This window comes from Acanthochromis polyacanthus, chromosome 13 (genome assembly GCF_021347895.1).
Source record: "Acanthochromis polyacanthus isolate Apoly-LR-REF ecotype Palm Island chromosome 13, KAUST_Apoly_ChrSc, whole genome shotgun sequence".
In the NCBI taxonomy this organism is placed as follows: Eukaryota; Metazoa; Chordata; class Actinopteri; family Pomacentridae; genus Acanthochromis; species Acanthochromis polyacanthus.
Genome location: NC_067125.1, coordinates 25,544,871 through 25,564,964, shown reverse-complemented (window position 1 = coordinate 25,564,964; position 20,094 = coordinate 25,544,871). Strand labels below are relative to the sequence as shown.

The 20,094-nt window shown below is 42.5% G+C and overlaps 1 protein-coding gene across 1 annotated transcript in view; it reads left to right on the top strand.

The window, feature by feature from the left end:
* nova2 (NOVA alternative splicing regulator 2) overlaps positions 1-2,610 on the top strand; it is a 103,515-nt gene extending 100,905 nt beyond the window's left edge. Inside the window, 4 exon segments of the mRNA XM_022194157.2 lie at positions 1,299-1,341; positions 1,344-1,910; positions 1,913-1,998; positions 2,000-2,610. Of these exon segments, the coding sequence (XP_022049849.2) occupies positions 1,299-1,341; positions 1,344-1,910; positions 1,913-1,998; positions 2,000-2,320 (1,017 nt within the window). The 3' untranslated portion in view covers positions 2,321-2,610.
* Positions 2,611-20,094: the final 17,484 nt, after the last annotated feature.

Below are 20,094 nucleotides of genomic sequence, written 5' to 3'. Positions count from 1 at the left end.
CTCCCTTTCACTACCCTTTGAATGCTGGAGCTGTGTTTCCATGGCAACGCTGACCCCTGGGAGTCAATGTTATTTTTTTCACACAAGTAGCCTCTTTAGAATTCCTCCCTCTCTCTCTCGTCCGTCCTTCCCTCCCACTCTGTTTACCTCTCTACCTCTTCTAGCGTCTCCTGTTCGCTCGCCACTTTGTCTCCTTCGCTTCTTCTCCATCTCTCTCTGTTATGTACCAGTGAAAAAAAAAACACCTGCTCTTTATTCGTAACTGTGCAGTCCGTAGTGTTTGGTCATCTACCTCGGCTCTCCTTCAGCTGGCATCAGAAACTCTGTATTCAGATGTGGTTCGGTGTCTTTTTGTCTCCCGTCCTTCTCGAGGACGCCTCTAAAAGACACTTCCTGTCAGACTCCCTCTGCTCTGCATCACAAAAGAAAGATTGCGGTGCATAGCTCTCCTTCATTTCCTTATTGCGCCTCGTGCTCTGAATTCAAGCGGGGTTGTTATCGTGTGTGTTTAATCGTAACATCACAGGTGTGACATTGTCTTCTTTTAAAATCTCCATCTATTGAATGTACACAGAGATGTACACATTGAGAACAGCTTTCTGTGGACTCACTTGACTCTGCCTCTGCTCCTTTTTAATTTTCCCCATCATGACTGCAGCGCAGGGACACTAATGATTATCGATTATTCTATTAAATGCAGTTAATACTGGAACCAATTAAACAAACTAAGCAAAAGATGAAGGATATGCAAGTCAGAAAATGTACTGTAGATTAGCTGTACTACCTGATTGTGCCACCAGGTGGAGCCTCTTACTATTCAACACTGTAGTAATCACAAGAGGTAGTTGTTTGGATTATAGGCAGTTCCAGGTTGGCAGGCAGAGAGTGTTGTGGGTGTTTAACTAGGAAAGGGGCACCATGACTAAGACTCCTGTGATGGTTAATGCCTACTGACAACAGTTTTGACATCTTCAGTGAAGTCCAATAGCTCACTTGACATGAGCATATTCAAAGCAGGTACATTATGGCACCAAATAATGCCCACTGATTTCATTTTGTGTTATTGATCCATCAATTATTAAGGCTGTTAAATATCGGTTTAAAAAACTGTGCATCCCTATGGCAGAAAATGGGATTGTTCATTGAGTACGGGGACATCTCCAACTTGTATTTCTCAGTTTAGATCATTTGTTGTGCTTGTATTTTGTGCACTTACTGGAATACCGGCCAGTTTGTGTCACAGAGTAATAACCTGTGATTTCTTTGTCTTTCCTCCAACCCCCCGTCTCTCCCACCAGGCCAAGCTGATCGTCCCCAACAGCACGGCGGGGCTGATCATCGGAAAGGCGGAGCTACAGTCAAGGCAGTGATGGAGCAGTCCGGGGCATGGGTCCAGCTATCCCAGAAACCCGAGGGCATCAACCTGCAGGAGCGTGTGGTCACCATCAGTGGTGAGCCCGAGCAGAACCGAAAAGCAGTGGAGATTATCGTTCAGAAGATCCAGGAGGACCCGCAGAGTTCCTCTTGCCTCAACATCTCCTACTCCAACATCACAGGGCCTGTCGCCAACTCTAATCCCACCGGGTCCCCGTACGCCAACTCTACCGAGGTCATGCCGGCCGCGGCAGCCGCTGCAGCAGCTACAGCTTCTTCTCTGCTCGGCCAGGCAGGCCTGGCTGGGGTCGGAGCCTTCCCAACCACTATGTCCAGTCTCTCAGGCAACGACCTCCTTGCCATCACCTCTGCCCTCAACACACTGGCCAGCTATGGGTACAACACCAACTCTCTGGGCCTGGGGCTGAACCCTGCTGCAGCTTCAGGGGTGCTAGCCGCCGTAGCAGCTAACGCCAACCCAGCAGCAGCCGCCGCAGCTAATTTGTTAGCGTCCTATGCCAGCGATGCATCCACCAGCGCAGCTCATCCGCAGCCAGCCTTGGAGGCTTCTCCCTGGGATCCCTAGCTGCTGCCACAGGGGCAACCAACGGCTACCTAAGCGCTTGCATCGCCACTGGTGGCGTCGTCTCTACTGGCTACGGAGAAGCTAGCAGAAGGAGCAAAGGAAGTGGTCGAGATCGCTGTGCCAGAGAACCTCGTGGGCGCCATCTTGGGGAAAGGAGGGAAGACGTTAGTGGAGTACCAGGAGCTGACCGGTGCTAGGATCCAGATCTCCAAGAAAGGCGAGTTCATCCCCGGAACTCGGAACAGGAAGGTGACCATCACAGGTTCCCAGGCCGCCACGCAGGCTGCACAGTACCTGATCAGCCAGCGAATCACCTATGAGCAGGGGGTACGCGCCACCAACCCACAGAAGGTGGGCTAAACCTGACAGCCAATGAGAAACGAGGAGGAAAAGAGGAAAAAAAAGAGTGGGGGCTTGGGGGAGGAGTATAAAAAAAGTGAGAGTGAGAATGGAAAAAGGAGAGGAGAGCAAGAATGTTGGAAGGAATCGTTCGCGCCGTTTTCTTCTGCGTGTTTTCAGTATTCTCTATTAAAAAAAATTTGACGCAAAAGCAAAAATGTGCTGAGAAGACGAGGAGGGAGAGGAGCGAGTTATTACGCTGAAAAACCAAGAAAAAATGTGTAAAATGTAAATAAGGTTTTATTACTTAACGTCTTGACCTTTCGGGATTTTTTATTGTTTGTTGTTTTTTTGTTTTGTTTTGTTTTTTGTTGTTTTTTTTTGTTTGGTTTAGTAAATTAAGCTGTCTGTTTGTTTGTGTATTATGTGGACAGAGCTGAATGCCATGTAGACAGGCCGACTGCCTGAGAGGCTACAGGAGGTGAGGCGGAGGGGGGAGGGAGGGGAGGGTGTCGTGGAGGAGGAGGAGGAGGGGGGTGGGAGGGTTTACCGGGTACAACCCTCCCCCCCCCCCCCGACCCGACCCGACCCGACATCTCCCCTCATTTTTAAGCGGCCCTTACCCCTCCCTTCCCCCCTGCAGCCCATCACCCTCCAGTAGGGTTTTTTCTTCTAGGAGAAATGCCCCAAGCCCCTCGCCTCACCCCTCTACCCCCACCCTGCCCCCCCAAATACCCCTCTCACTACTTGCCCCTCTGCCCCGCCACTCGCCCCTTTCTACAAGGGATTGTTTTTTTATACTGAGCAAGACTGCAAACTTCAGCCCGGTGTGAGACGAGAAACGACCCTATTCTCTCTCTCCCGTATGATCTCGCCTCCCTCTTCTTCCTCACCGCTTTTGCGAGGAAGGGTGAGGCGAGATCGGGGGGAAGGAGGGAGGGAGATGGGGAGAAAAAAATCAGCTCTCTTTATTCTCACACACCCTCCCTCCCCCCTATATACCCTGTGATGTATCCCACAAGCAGTGCAGTGCCGCGGGGGACAGGGGCGTCACGGCACGTAACGCCTCCCCCCACCCCCCCCCCCCACCCACGTGGCGGCTCTAGCGTTTGAGACGTAGAATGCCGAGGCGCACGCTGATGACCTCACGTAGTGCGAAAACTAGAAACGACGAGAGTGATACTGTGCAAGCTGCGGCAAACACACAGGATCTTATGGCATTTTTATTTCTTGCAGTCTGCTGTGATAATTCTATTAATGACACTGTCATGATTAGTAGGGATCATCACCATCGTCATTATTTATTAATGAGTTCACCCATATAAAGCTCAGTTGTTTTTTTTTCTTCTTTTTTTTAATCTGTGAATTCAGGTTGACATGAATGTAAATGAGACTATTTTTTTGATTTGTTTTAATTTAAGTGGATTGAAGATGAATAGTAAATGTCACATAGTGTAATTATGTCTTATTTAAGTCCAGTAAAGAAAGCCGCCCCAGGCATTAAGATCATTACAGTGAAGGATCACCTTATTATACAGTATATCCAGTCAAAGAGCAGAACAGGGAACGCACACACTTGTACACACTGAAACAATACTTTTATGATGCCATATTTGGTGCTAGAAAAGGGAATTCACCATATCTACGATGCAGACTGCAGTAAGACGTCTAGATTAGCGAGAAATATCTAAACCACTCACACCACAGGCTGCAGTGCGGCTGTATTATCCGAAACCCGGTTATCGTGCTTAGCTCATGCTGCCAAAATATCACTGCTGTCTATATCCGTAGTTGAAGTTTGATGTAATTTAGCCGAACTGAGACGAGTTCTCAGCCGATCCGCTGCTGCTGCTCAGCCTGTGGTCTTCCAAAACCCTTTAGATTAACCCGAGCCACAGACTAGATCAAGCGAAGAGCACTTAAGACTAACAACGTACTACTGACAAAAAAAAATGCAAACTGCGAGGAAAACACTGACGGAGGGAAACGTCGTTTGTCTGGGGTCCACTGCTGAATCTGCAAAGCCTCGCTCGTTAGATTCGCTATTTTAAGGCAGCGTGCATATCAGTTAAGGAGATAAATAGCCTCACTGATCTTTGCCCTTATCAAGCAACCGTCCAACTGCCAATGAGGTAAAGGGCAGACGAGACATTTTCACATACGTCCAGGGAGCTGAGCTCATATCTGCCTCTTGGCAAACTGCAGGTCTCCCTTGGCAACAGGTTTACTGCCCACTGTAGACCCACGAGGCTGCTGAAGATGCTGTTGTTTCTTTTGTTGTTGATTTCTTTTTGTTTGTTGGTGTTGTGTTTGTTTTTGTTTGTTTTTTAACAATCGGAGTACACTGAATTTATTTTTTTTGTCTTAATGCACTGTGAAGCGAGGGAGCGGTTCTCTCGACCTGTGAGGTCAGGGATGTGTGCTGTAGATGGCATCATGATTGGATGGGTTTTTTGTATGGCAGGGAAAAAAAATTACACATATATGAAATATATGTAGAATGCATATGAAGAACTTCAGCAGAAATGCACGTCATATCTGAATATGGAAGGAGGAGAAAGAGACTAGGTCGATGAAGAGGATCAATCAATTGAGGTCACAAGTTGAGATCTATTAGATTCCACTTACCTGTTGTCTTGGAAAAAGTGTTTTGTGATTCGAGGGCGGGATGTTGGGGAGTGTTAGGTGTCCAGTAGCAGATTAAAGAGACTGGAACAAATTCTAAATTCAATTTTCTATCCATCGCAGCTGTGTCTTTTTCACAAATTGGTAATGTACTGCACATTTAATGGGCAAATCCCTGGACAGATATTCAACTCTGACAGGTGGAATGTAAAATGCCACAAAAAACAAAAACGAGGAGGGGGTGCATTTGATTTATTGACCCAAACAGCCTGGTGAGGGGAGGGAAACCAATCTGACCCAAAAAAATCCTCCACTGTGTTACTGAATGTGTCACTCTCTGTTGGAGCGCCAGTGAGGGTTTATCTCCGCAGCTTGGTAAGGAGGCTTCTTTACTCCCATCTAACACCATCCACACTCTCCTCACCCTCCCACCCGTCCTCAGTTCTCCAGTGCACTCCCATCCTGACACACCCCCTCTTCCTCCTACCACATCGCTCCATGGGTGACTATGTCTGGTGTTACGATCAAATGCATGTCTGCTGCTTGCCCCGACAGAACACCACACAGATACCAAGTCTCTCTCCTCTCGTTGTTTTTTGCCTCCGAGGCCCGAGACGACCTGATGCAGAAAACAAACACACCTGCAGAGGAACGTCATAGCTGGCAGGGCGCAGTACACAAACACTCCTATAGCTGTAGTTTGAATCAGTGCAGAGAAGCATTGTTATTTTTGGAATATCTCGTAGCACAAACACATTGCGAGGGAATATGTTGTCTTTGGTAGGGTTGGACTGGATTTTATGCATAAACCTCAAACAGGAAGGAGGGAGAGTGTGCTTTTGTTCACTGTGGAGCTGCACTGTGCTGTATGCATTCAGGAACGGGTTTTAGTTTCATTTTGTGCAGGTTATGTGACATTCGGGCAGGTAGATTTAGGTTTCTGAATGTGATCATTTGCTGCTTTCATCCATTTTTGGACAGTTTGACTGACAAAATAAGCTTTTTTTTGGACACACATTTGTAAATTTTCATAATCAAACTTGAAATCTTGATTACTTTTGCCAGTTTTTCCTCCAAACCTGCGTTGTGTTTCATGCATGCATGCAGTACAGTAATGCTGCAGCGGCAAAACTGCACCGGAACTCCAATTATTTTCATTAATACGGGAAGGATTTTCTTTTTCATCTCAATAATTAAACCATAGAAAGTTTTCTCTTTTACACAGCGGCCAACCTCTTTTCTTATCTTAACGTTAGGGGATCGACATAAAATGTGACAAGTACCGGAAGCAATACATGTTAGTGGCATGTTGTGTTGTCCTGTCCCTTATCCTCCGTCTGCTGTAGGAAGCTTTGGATTGACCCGTAGATGTTGAATAGGTTTACACAACATAAGACGAGTTTTCTTTTTTAATTTGTGGAAAATGCTGCTATTTAATAATAACTGAAAAATACAAGGTTAAAAAACATATCGAAGATCTGTCCTTTTAGCTGGAGAGGCTAGTTTCAAGTGGCAGTGTAATACAACGCTCTAAGCTAAGTTAACAATAGTGTAATTCTAACCAGAACAAGTGTGCCAAAAAAGAGTTAAAGTGTAAATGTGTTGATTTAAAACCACATTAGGTTAAGAGAAGACATACTTTTATATTAGGAAAATGTGAAAAGTGCCAAATAAACCATGTTTATAATAAAATACATAGGAAGGGAGCCGCTCCCGCGACAGTTTTTAAGATCTACGTAGACTTAACAGACAAAGCGCTCAGTATAGCAGTTTGTTTAAGCCCTCTCTGTTCCTGCCACAAGAGGAGCGACCGCCATGTAGCCAGTGTTAGCCAGTCCTCTGGGAACAGCGTTTCCCAGGATGCAACAGCACTAACGACTCTGGGCTAGATGAATCAATAGAGCGATAGGTTTAGCATTAATAATGCTGACAGAGGAAAAAAAATGTGACTAGATAGCATTCTTAAACACAGCCTTTATAGTTAACGATGAAAAATGTATTTTGTGGAAATAGATGTTATCTTTTTTGCACGTCTATATTGCATGATATCCAAGTGAAGCGTGGACACGAAGAAAAAATAACAAAAAATATGGAAAAAAAAAAAAAATCAAAGAAACAAACAAAAAAATTAGCGGTGTGTGTTGTTCATTTTTCGGAGACAAATCTTTGCATGCGATAAGGGTAGAGCATTTTGATATTGTTTTACACGCGTTCAGACGTTCATTGTTGAGTCCTTGGATCGAACAAAGTGTTTGATTTTACACCAGAATGAGTATTTTGTCGCTGAGTTGTCCAAAGCTTCCTCAGAGGGACACGAACAAAACTCTCAAACAAACCTAAGACTTTTTGCTACTTGTTGAGCGAGCTTGGACAAAAAAGAAAAATTTTCAGCTATCTTTCAAAAAAAGTAAAGATAAGAGATTGTCCATGAATGTACTCACCTTTTCCATGAGTTTGCATATCACTCTGACGTGCAGTAGAGGCTTCCATGTGTTTCCGTGTGTTTTTCTAACATGACTAACCCTCGACGCGCTGAGTCGAGCTCTCAGTATAACTCTGTGTCTTGTCCTTTTTTTTTGATAACCCCCCCTACCACCACTCCTCTATACACTCGGAGCTTGTCCTGTCATTGATATGCACCTTATTGACCTCAAATAAGATGTCGGAGCGTCTATGACGGAGAGAGAGAGCCTCGCCTCATGAATCCAAAATAATGCCACAAAAAACCCGAAAAAACAAAACAAATCGGCCTCCCCCGGGTGCCTCGCTGCAGAATTTGGGACAGATTGTGTTCTCTGCTCCCTTAATATGCCATCCAAGGCTCTGATCTCGGGGTAGAAGAAACAACAGGAAAGATTGCCAGTGTGTTCTCAAAGTGGTAATATTTTGAAAATCCCCCACTCTTTCCTCTCTCTCTCTTTTTGTTTAATGAGACGCTTCATTGGCTTATTTTTTCTTGTTGTTGGCCAAAATCTCTCCGAGGACTTTCCAGCGCGGTCGTATTCCGTCCCGCTGCAGAATTACATTCGTTTGCACTAAACTTCCTGCTGTTTCTGTGCATGGCAGGCCGAGCCGAGGTGGAATGAGGAGGGGGGGGTCACTGTGCCAGACTACTGTAGATGTGTAGCCTTACTGTAGGTCAGCTTTTTCTATTTAGCCGTGCATGCTCCTCTCTCCCTCTTTCTCTCTCTCTCTCTCTGTCTTGCTTTTAGGCCAGCTCCGTGCTCGTGGTGTCTCTAGCCAGCTGTTGACTCCATGTATTTTTTTTTATTCTTTTGTTTTTAACTGTGACGTGTAGAGGAACTCTAAAACCTGCCTGCCAGGTGACCTCATTGCTTCTCAGTGGGTGTGTGGCTCTTTCGACATCAGACCTCCCCCTCACTTCCTCCTCCTCCTTCCACCTACCTCCACAAACCCACTCTCACCCACACCCACCCACTTCTTACTCGACACGCCCTCCCACCCTCCTCGATGACACATTACGGGACCCCCCCTTTATCTTCTTCCTCAACGAATCAAAGCACCAGCAACTGTAGACTGCATTTGTCATATCACTGTTTTTCTGTTCCTTCTTTTTGTTTTTTTTTATGTGTGATTTCCTGGTTTTTGATTTGTACTGTATGCTCTAACCCCAAAACCAGTTTTAACAAAATGCCATTTCTGTGTGTGTGTAGCCTGTTTACCCCTCTTCCCCTTCAACCCACACAAACAACAACAACAACAACACACTCCTCCATGCTCCTCTTTTTTGCACTTTTCACTGCCCACTCCTCCTCCTCGCTCCACAAACAACAACAAAACAACAACCACCATGCACACACTTTGTCCCTCCTCCGCCTCCCACGAGTCTCTTCTCTCGAGTGCCAAAATAGAACAGGGAGGAAACAAACAGACAAAAAAAAAGACAACAACAACAACAACGACAACTACTACTACTACCATTCCAAGCGTTACTTTGAGTTGTTCTTGTGTGTCGGACATCCATCTCCTCCTGGAAAGCACCCATGAAGCCAGCATGCTCTCTCTCTCTCTCCGCCCCTCATAACATGATGTCGCTCATGACGCCTTCAAACTGAACAGCACCTTTTTTGCCTCCCCACCACCACCACCACCTCCTCCTCCTCACCACCCCCACAGAGCTTAAAAACACCCTCCACCCCACCCGACAAGGATTAACCCCTTTTCTGCAGGTTGGGTTTAAAAAAAAAAACAACAAAAAAAAGCCCTACCTATCTACCTACCTGCCTACCGCTCATGCCAGCTGCTTTCCTAATTCTGTCATTTCTTCAGCCTGTGGGACTTCATTGATCGTGTGCCATAGTGTTGGGGGCACCTTTCACTCTCCTCACCTCCCCCTTCTACCTTTCTTTCCTTCTTTCTTTTGTTTTATATCCCCCCCCACCTCTTTCTCTTTCTGTAAACCCTCTCGCTCTCGCTCCATTTGATTTTTCTCGATGGGAAAGATTCAAAAAAACTCCATTTTCTCTAATGATGACTTTTTTTGTTGTTGTTGTCGTTTAACATCCACGCCGACACATGCACCGCCTCCCCTCCGTGCAGCGGCGTGGGGGAGTGTTTTTACCGCACCGTCAGCTGCGCAGCCATCCTCTGTCTTCTTGAAACTTTTTTGAACTTTCACCTCCCCCTCCTCCTCCCTCATGAACTTTATTGACCTCCTTCCTCCTCCTCTTTTACCCCCCTTCTGTGTTCATCCAACTGTTTTTTGGACGATAACTCCTCCATTCCATCTTCCCCCTTTCTTCCTCCCCCCCCAAAAAAAACCTCTCTGAGACTGTGCAATGCTAGCTGATATGATTGGATTATTATTTTTTTTGGTTTTTTTTGTTTGTTTGTTTGTTGCTCATCATTGGGGACAGTTCTCTGAGATATAAGTCGAAAAAAAATAAAAAAGAACAAAAAATACGAAAGGAAGAAAAAAATATCCAAAAAAAGAAATGCAGACAAACAAAAAAAAAGGATAAAACACTAAACAAACTGTTTCTCCACAATTTCATTTTTTTTCTCTCTCATTGTAAATATTTTTGTCAGATTTTTTGCCGAGCTGTAAAGAGAGAAGTGTTGAGCAGAACGGGGCCGGCAGCATAAAGAGAAACTAGTGGAGACGGTAGACGATCATTTCCATCCTCTGTATCCGATAGTTAGGTCTTGCCTGTATAATCGGCTATTCTAGTTCTACTGTGTTAACCTGTGCTGTTGTTATTAGTGTTGATTTACCTACTGTATTCGCTGTTTAGCTTTCATGTTGCCTAGCAAAAACTCTTTAGATAACTGTGCTCATCGAATACTAATACTAACCTTTTGAGAAGTAGTCCAAGCCATTCTCAACGTAGGCTTGTTTTTGTACATTCGTTGATGTTTTCCTGACAGTGAGTTGTAGTGGCACTTAGTATCTTTTATCATCAAGCCATAGTTATTGAAAAATGTTCGTGTTAGAGACATATCATTGTGGAAAACGGCTCGACTCGGTTTCCAGAAGAAACCCGGGGAGGTGGACAGAAAAGAGAAAATGTATTAACAAACAAATTAAAAAAAGAAGAAACTTAAGCTCCTCCCGGGTTGCAAAAAAACGAGGAAGCTGAGCTGCTAACTTTTGTGCAATACAGTCCTAGTTTACATAACATAGAGAGATAGTTTTAGAAGATTAACGTCTGCGGCTGCTGCTCAACCATCCTGCTGCCCGCAGAACCAAACTTGTATCATATCTCCACATTTCGCCGCCACATCAGAGACCTTTTTGAAAGTATTAAAAGTGTGAGATTAGACTCCCACCATTTCACTGCATTGCTCTGAGCTCCACTCTTGATTTATGCTGCCTGCCCCATCGCCCTGAGAACACCACATGAGCTATTTATTTCTCAAACTATTATTATACTATTAATAAATAACAACGCAAGAAAAAGGGAAGGACTGGAAAAAGGTGAATTAATATTATTATTGTTTTGTTTTTATTTTTTAGTATTTTAGTGGTTGCTTTTAACAACATTCATTAACTGACTTAAAGATTATTGAATATTTAATGTAATTGTAGCATTGTGTTTGTAAAGAGAAAAAAACCTAGTGAGTTGTGTTTCTTGACTTGTGGATTACCAGTGAAGTGGGCAATCTAGTGCTAATATATATGAGGTCTTTTTTTAAGGATTCTTATTTTGCGACAGCAACAGCAGTCATTATAAATGTTCATTTTAGCATCACCTGTCTTCCGTTGTCTTATTCTTCACCTTCCACCACACTCTGCATCATCACAGTAACACATCGCAAGTCTGGGGTGGGACTGAATGTGTGTGTGTGTGTGTGTGTGTTTGTCATGAATGTGTGCAAGAGTTAACAAACCTGTGTGTTTATTTGTGTGTCTATGCAAAATAATGGTACCTGTGGGTAAATGTGTGTGAGTGTGTGTCTGTTTCGGTATATGTGTGTGTATGTGTGTGTGTGTGTGTGTGTGTGTGTGTGTGTGTGTGTGGTGCGTGTTTGTGGGTCTGCGGGGTACGGGGTGGGTGTTCTGTCCAGTGTCCACCAAAAGCTAAAACCTGTCAGGCTTCCATACTTTCCTGATGGAACCTCCTGACGTTATAGCTGCAAACCCTCATCATGTGATCTGACTCAGCTCGACTGTCCATAACCCCTTCAGTCACCTGACCAACCAAATCAACCAATCACTGTCCACCACTACCGCCTTCCCCTGCGCCATCCTTTGCTGCACACCACGTCAGCCCCATGTGATGTTCTCCATCGATAACATACTACTGTCACAATCTACTGTTACATGCCGACAGATCTGGGGATAAATACGTTCGCTTTGCTAATCGCTGGTGTTTTCACCTTCAACTAATTCAACAAAGCGCTCCTTAAATTAATACAAGTTTACCTCAAGCTGGTTGATCTCTAAAAGGTCGGTTCACCCAAAGCAAATGTTCAGGTTTTGAGCTATCTGTCTAATTTCTGCTCCAAAACCGTGGAGGTGAATAGAATTAAGTTTGTGGTGCTGCTCACAATCAAATTTCCGCTTAAAAATTTAACACCAACCTTCCCTTAAGGGAGACCCTGTCCCTGTTGCTCGCTGAGAACTGTTCTATTGGGACTATTTTTTTCTGTCGAAAGTAGTTGTAGTTGTTGTGCAACAAATTAAAATTGCATTTCTGGGGGGATGGTGACAGAAATCTCTGAGACAGATATGTCAAAACATAACAAAAGCTAGAGTTAGGTGTGAAGGTACTTTGCTATTTGGAACCGACCCTTTAATCTGCATGAGGTTCACTTGTATTCTTCATTTTCTTCAGCGTCATTCGAAATCCATTTCAAATTCAGGTTTTTTTCCCCAGAGCTGCATATTACATTCTACTGTTCATACTACTGTACGTGCTGCATACTACCTTACCAGGTCAGAATCCACCTTAACCTGTCTCCATGCCAACCACAGAGGAGCCAGTTGCATGGCAACCGGCTTCCGCCACAACAAAACCAACCTACCAACCAGCCATCTTCCTCAACTGACGAGGCCACGCCCACCTGACTATGATCGCTCCATAGAAGAAGAGATAGAGGAAGAGAGAGGATAGGAAGAAGGGATGACAGATGAAAGAGACGTAGTTGTGATTCTCAGGGTGTCTTATATAGATCTACTGTTTAGTCTGTTCTCCAGTCGCTCACTGGTGTCCTGTTGCCCCTAACTGAGCCCAAAGACGATCATGTCCTGCTATGACAAATTCCTTGTATTCCTTGATTGATTGACTACTGACCAATTCCTCTCGATCAGTTGATTGATAAGCATTGATTGACCAATTCTCTTGAGAGATGCTACGCGGCCAGCTGAACGAAGCTCGGCGCTGTAACTAATGTTTACAACCCAAATGAGACCAACAACGCTGTTGAAAGAATGTCTAGGACTTTAAAAAAAAAAAGGAGAAAAAAAAAGAGACAAATCTCTGAAGAGTACTTATTTCTAAATGATGGAACTTTTCGCTTACTTTCTATGTGACATGAGGTAATGTAATTTTTTTCAATCATTGCATGTGACTATTTTTATTTGCAATGAAAACTGTTAGAATGGATGGTACATTTGTGACGTCAGTGCAACGTTGAAGACGCCGATGCTAGAAATTGGCCGGCGTCTCATAACAGTGTTTTCATGTCGCCGTGAGGAGTGCTTATGGACCAATGAATGCTAAATGTGTGACCATACAAAGCTGTAAAGGTTTTGTTTATTTGTACATGGTTATGGGTAAAATAAACCATTGAAGCAAAGTAACATCTTTAGTCTTAAGGAGTAAAGCCCTCACACATTTGTCTGTAAAGTCAGAACCAGTAGCGGTTCAGAGGTAAGTTCCAGGAGTTGAAGTCGACCCGACGTGGTGCCTGGTGTTCAGAGGGCTTCACTTAGTTGGCTTAGAGAGGCTCCAGAATAAAGACGAGCAGGTTTTTGATCCACTTTCACACATCACCGTTGAGAAGGGGCGGGGTTCAACTCTCTGACATACTCATCTACCCACAATCCTCCTGTGCACCAGAGTCATCTGATCAACAAACACCTGCATCCACCATGATTCCACAAACCAACCAACCAACCAACCAACCAGCCAGCCAGTCAGCTCCCGTGACCTCTGGCCTCTCCATGCCATCGACTAAGCGAGCTAGTGGCTTATTTTTTTCCCCCCCTTTCTTTTGTTGCTGTTGTTGCAAAGCCCCCTGGGAAATGGAGTCACAAATTCACAGCATGGTCCGACCAACCTCTTGTCACTCTCCTCCCACACACCTTTCTCCATACGCCACTAAAGAAGTTCCTCCGGCTTCCAGCAAGAAGGTCACGGCTTGTTGTGGTGTGATTAGATTCCCAATGGGGTTAGCGGGTCAATGCAAACAAGAAAACACAGTATGTGGGTAAAACCTTTTCACAGTGTATTAGCCAGTCCACACACAGTATTTACAAGAGTCATGAAAACATAAATACTGGGATGTTCATTTTTATACTTGGTGGTAAAACTATGATATGAAAAAGGAGAATTTTACACAGTTTTGTGCAGATTGGTCGGGTTTCGTTTGTTGGAGGTTGGAATGCTGCAGAGCCGACGATAATCTGATTGGTGCGGAGCCAAAGAACAACAGCTTCTTTGTCAGTGATGTTAGATTGAAGTAGAAGAGAGTAGGAGCTGGCAAAAACCAAGGAGCTGTAAAACGAAGAAATTGAAATTTAAAATCCTTAAAAATGAAAGTGAGAAGTCATAATCCAAACCGAGGTGCCGGGCGGTGCTTAGGAGATCATAACGTACTTTGTGACTATTAGATTCTGAGAGATAAATAATTTGAATGCAAAATAAAAGCGCTTCATTTGAGCGATCGCTGCAATTCGAACACATTCACGGCTGTTACATAATGATATTCCCAGCAGTTGTTGTGGTGCAGGATGTACCTTCAGCAACAGAAAACAAAGCACCAAATGCTGAAACGGAGAGAGATTTGAAATGATCAGATAGATGAGGGTGAATCAGACAAAGCGTGAGACCTTCTTCGTCACATGAACCCCGTGTTCCACAAATCTGTACAAACTGTCAATGAACCATTGCTAGCTTTCACCAGCCATCTATATTAAGTGTATAATAAGCTACGAAAAGATGCTAGCTGTTTTACTGAACTGAACATAACAGCTTGAACCAGCAATGCACGAAACAGGCCAGAAATCACAGTCCACACCAAATGTCGCAGCCAGATGAACAACAATGTGTTGATTTACAGTTCTACAAGCTGAGGTGCATCAGAACAGGGATGGGAAATAAGAAGCAAACCTCAAAAGTGACTAAAAAAACTTATTTGAAGATCAAAAAAATGCATTACAATGAGTTTCTTCAGCATCACACCAGGACTTTTCTTTAGAAACTTGATCAAAACGGGCAGATTAACCAACAAACACAGTACAAAAAAAAAAGGTAATTTTACAAAATTTTATAAAACATTTTACACACTTGCTTTACAAACTTGTGAAATATGCAAAATTATTAATAAAATCGCAAAAAAAGACTGAATTTACATGTCTAGCATAAAATACGAAACAATTTTTTTAAAATAAATTGTTTAAGAAAACTTAAAAAGTTTTACAATGCTATTTATTTGAACGTTTTATTTAACAGATGTAAGTATTAAATTTACATTTAATACTGAAAATATATATATATATATATATATATATATATATATATATATATATATAATGGTTATTTTTCTTTTAGTTTTTACCAAATGTTTTTTAAAGTGTAATTGCCAGGTCCGATAACAACAACAAGGCGATGAAAGCTATGGTCACTAAGATATACAATATATTTATGATTTATTCAATTAATTTAGTCAGAGTTCATCTTGAGTTCTCAAAATGGAGGCTCCTGTTTGGAATCAATAAGATTATCTGTTGCTCCGGAGCACTTCGTCTTCCAATAAACAACTTCACTTGGTCGCTTTTAGCATCTCTGTACAACATATTTGTTAAAAGATTACTGTGAGTGTGTTTACTGCTTCTCTCCTCAACCGAAGAGTGGTTTTTAAAATTCGGCTGCTGGGATGTTGTGATGAACGATATTGTGCCTTAGATCAGCTCCCCGAAGTGCAGTAGGTTGTGTGAGAACCACAGAGGCCTTTGAGGATGCAGGAGGTAAGTTGCTCAGCGGGTTTGAGGTTAAACGGTGTTAAAAGTGACCACAAAATCTTGATCTGTGTGCAGCCAGAAACAAATGGTGTCTGCACAGAACCTGCTGCTGTTTGCATTTTATCTTTTGGTCAGAGCTCAGCTGTTCCTCTGCAAAAGTTCAGATTTAAAAGTTGCTTTCTCGAGACTACGGGAAATAAAATCCTCACTCATCTTGTCCATGTGGAAAATACGCATCTTCTGTATTAAATAAACAGTCGCAGTTGAGTACTAAAACAATAAGAATGAGAAATGTGTCTTCGAAGGGAGTAAGAAAGTAAGTCAGACCACATCTACCGAACCCAGTGTTTCTATATTTCACTGTTCTATGCCACAGATCTGTTTGTTCAAGAGTGTATTTCCGTCACAGCTGCCCTACTTTTGTGCACAAGTTTGTAGAGAGGCAGTGAACCTGTGAGGCAGCTTCCACGACAAACTAGCCTCACTTCTATAGGCGTGGTAGCTCCATATAGACCGCCAACTTCCCTGAAACTGGGCCGCTCAGGTGTGCTGCTTCTGCAGACGTTATTATAAACTGTCCAAAACCATGAGATTAACTGCAGCTCCAATCAGTACAAGTCGCTTAATTAATCATAAAACTAACCATCCTGACCAGGAAATGCCCCGACTTGTTCACTGTTTTCCTCATCCTCGCCGGTTATCCATCTCTGTCAGCGCTGACAAAGCTAATAGCTCACCTGGCCTCCTCTCAGAAGCTGCATATTGATCGCCCCCTTTGCTTCATCTGTTCTTTTTTTCCTACATGTTCCCTCATTCATCCGAGAATAGATCCGGTTAAAACCCTGAAGGAGACGTTCGCAGGAATTCCCACGTCGTCCCCCTGTGCAGTAGGAACGAAGATAAATTGCAGGGAAGTGGTGCATCCATGTAGCCTCCATTCTCAGTTAGCGTGGACGTTTGCGGTTTTCTAAGTAGGTCAGCACGAAATGTTTGCATCTGCAGGTGAAGAAGGAAACAAACCTGCAAGAAGATAAAGAATCTTACCGAGCTGTAACAGCTGCTGGTGCATCAAACGGTAGTGCAAAAAAAAAAAAACATGAAAAAGATGCAACGCAGGCAGCCATGAAGGAACATACGAACCTAGAGAGCATCATCAGAGCAAATTATTTATGTGGAGGGACTGGATGCGTCTCCCCGGGGAAAGTGTTTACAGCCGGCACACGAGGTTTCAGAGGGCAGCGCAACATTAACAAGTGACCCGTCAGCTTCCCCTCTGAACTGTTAACTATTAGAGATTGTTAGAAATGATTAAGGTAATGAATCCCACAGAGGGTTCCACATGGAGGAGCAGGAACACAACATTTGTGTTTTAATAGCTCGGCTGAGGAGGTTTCTGGAACCTTAAAGATGAATCTCAAACATTAATGCTCACAGAAACCAGCCAAATATCATCCATCCGCCACCTCTGCTCTCTAGCAACCTGCCGTATGTCCCTGTACGAGGGCGGCAGAGCTTTCCCAGCACAAACAAGCAGATGTTTTGAATCTAGAAAGACACACAGTCGCTTAATCCTCGGCAATTTACTCGCCGAGCAACATCGTCTGCTGGAAGTTTGCTTCAAAGGTTTCATTCCACGGGGTTTTATTTAATGTGGGGGTAAAGACAAATCAAACAACACATCTGAAACACGTCACCCAGTGGGCAAAAATGCAGATAATGTGGTCTGATCTCTTTTAATATCACCTTAATGGGTTGCTGTCAGGCTGTTCTTAATATGGAGCTGATAAAATAACAGCAGGATTCAACTGTTGCTGCTCTCCAAATGCATCGTGGGTACTCTTCTTTTGTTGTGTGGTTAATCACAGAATCATTTGACTCCACCTTAAATCAAATTTGTTGTTTTCTCTGTTGATTTTAACATGTTGAGCACCAGCAAAGATTCGACAGACACATTTTAAAAGTATAATAAACAATTTTATTTGTGATATAAAGAAGATTTGCAATCTTATTCTAATCTATTTTATATGGAATTTAGAGCCTCATAAGATAATGGCTTTTAATAGTATCTATATGTGTGTATATATATACATATCATTTGTAACTGGAGGAAATTTTAAATTAAAATGAATATTTTGGCGACTAAAATTATTTGTAGTTATGTACAAAGCTTGAATTTAAAAAGAGTTTTATTATGTGTGTGTCTACAGATTTTAACAAAAAGAAAAAGGTCACACAAAGTCACGAAACCAAAACCCATTCTAAGGATGGTTAAAAATTCAATTAAACTAATCTCACAGCGGCTGAACTTCACTTTTCAAAACTGTTATTCCTGCTACGGTCAAAATATGTTGCCTCAAATATGAAACACAGATTTAATAAATATGTAACATAATTTATTGAACTGGTTGCACTAATGAGGAACTACAGGATTAACGTATAGAATTAAAATCTTTATCCTGATATTAACTTCTTTTAAATTGCTCATCGTTGTCTTTAATCCATAATTTTTTCATTCACAGATCATCAGTCAGCTGATCTAAACAACTTTCTGTTTATGGTTTGTTCTGCTGGTAACATTTCTAACTCACAGATCTACATTCATTTGGCATTAATCTTATCCCTTAATGTTCTCAACAGAAGAGATTTAATGAATGTTTTTTATGTGTAAAAAATATATATGTATACATATATATATATATATACACACACAGACCATAACTGCACTGCAAAAGCTGTGATTTTAAAAAGCACTGTAGTGTGTACAGTGAGTTTCTTTATCAATTTTATGGTACATAATATGTTCTGCAATCTTGCAGCTGTTGTTGGTTTTTCTTTTGTTTCTGTTCTGGAAGCCTATGCTTTAATAAATACATTTTCTATGGTACAAAGGGAAGCCTACGCAGTGCTTCATGTGTCTAACCGCTGTTGCTGTGGGTGGCAGCGAAACCAGAATAAGTCCTGCTCCCTTTTTCTCTGGTGTGTTTCTCTTTTTTAAAGAAAAAAAATCTGCAAACGACATAAAAATGCAATTTATCTACATGCTGTCTGCCTCTTATTTCACAACATAAATCACCGTTTGTTTTTTGTTTTTTTGTTTGTTTTTTTACTGCTCTTCTCTGATTTCTCTCCTCTGCTGTTCTTTTTTATTTATTTGTTGGATTGTTTTCAGGAAAGAAACGGGAACTTGTTGCACCGAAGGTAAGACACATCTGGACGACAGTTAAAGCTTAATGCTCCTCTAATCAGTTTGTATCAATTTGTATAATAACAGGGGATTAAACGACTGCATGTAATGTTAAAGGGGTTGCAGAGAATTATCACCTGAGCCCGACAGTTTCCAGCTGCAGCAGGCAGATGTTTTCAACTAAAAGCTCTCCAGCGCCGAACAGAAAACAGACAAAGCTAGCAACAGGCTGCTAAGAAGAGACCTTAGAAGTCATATTATTTTAAAAAATCCACCATTTCACACGTTTGGCTGAAATAACCACAATATAAACCTGTAGTGCTACTGAGGAGATGCCTATACATCCTTTATTTCTGCGGTGAGACAATATTTTCAACCCACCTATTTCCAACATGCATATTTTTGCTTGATTCTTTGGTGTGAATTCAGCGAATCTCCAGAGCAGCCGTGCAGAATGATTTAAACAGGAATAAGAAATGGTGTTTTGCAGCAGCCGAAGCAGAGACAGACGCTTCCAGAGCTGCTGTGTGGGCTGACGAGGACAGATTAGCATAATGAGGATATAGGAAGCGTCTACGGGTAATCTGCTGAACACAAAAATATATGTGCAGGAACTCTGAGCGAGGACGAAGAGAAATCAGTCGTGAATTCTAGATCTGCAGGTTCGTGCGACGGCAGAGTTCTGAAAATGACACGGGTGTGGCAGACAGAGACTACCTGAGCATAGCAACAGTTTTTAGAATCTAATCACCCCCCCCCCCCCCAAGCTCTGTAAACACTATAATCAGTGAAATCAACCCACCTTCCATTTGTCATCAAACTGTTATATTCAGATTTATTCATTCCAAATGAAGGAATCTCTAACAGCAGCACAATCTTATTGAAGATTGTTTGATTTTAGGGGAACTATTACATCCTCATAAGGTGTCTTAAATAACAGCATGTAGCGGTCAGTTTATTAGTAGTAAAAAATGAATTTAATTACTTTTCTGCTACAGGAATTCTTCAATGAAATGCTGCTCAGATCAAACTAATTGGTAAGTTTTCAACCCTAAAAGTTAATGCTAATAATGTAGCTACGTCCTCTGCATTTAGCTGATTTAGGAGACCATAGAGTGTGAAATAAGATCAAATGAGTCAGGATTTATTGATCCCTTTTTGGAATAATTTACAATAGCTGGATACAGATGAGGCAAAGAAGAAGTAGGACAAGGATGATAAAAGTACTTTAACTGTAATAATATGACTTATGTATTAACGGGTATGGACAGACATGATGTGAATTTGCATACGGATATGTACGATAATAAAATTAAAATTAGATTTATGAGGATTTAA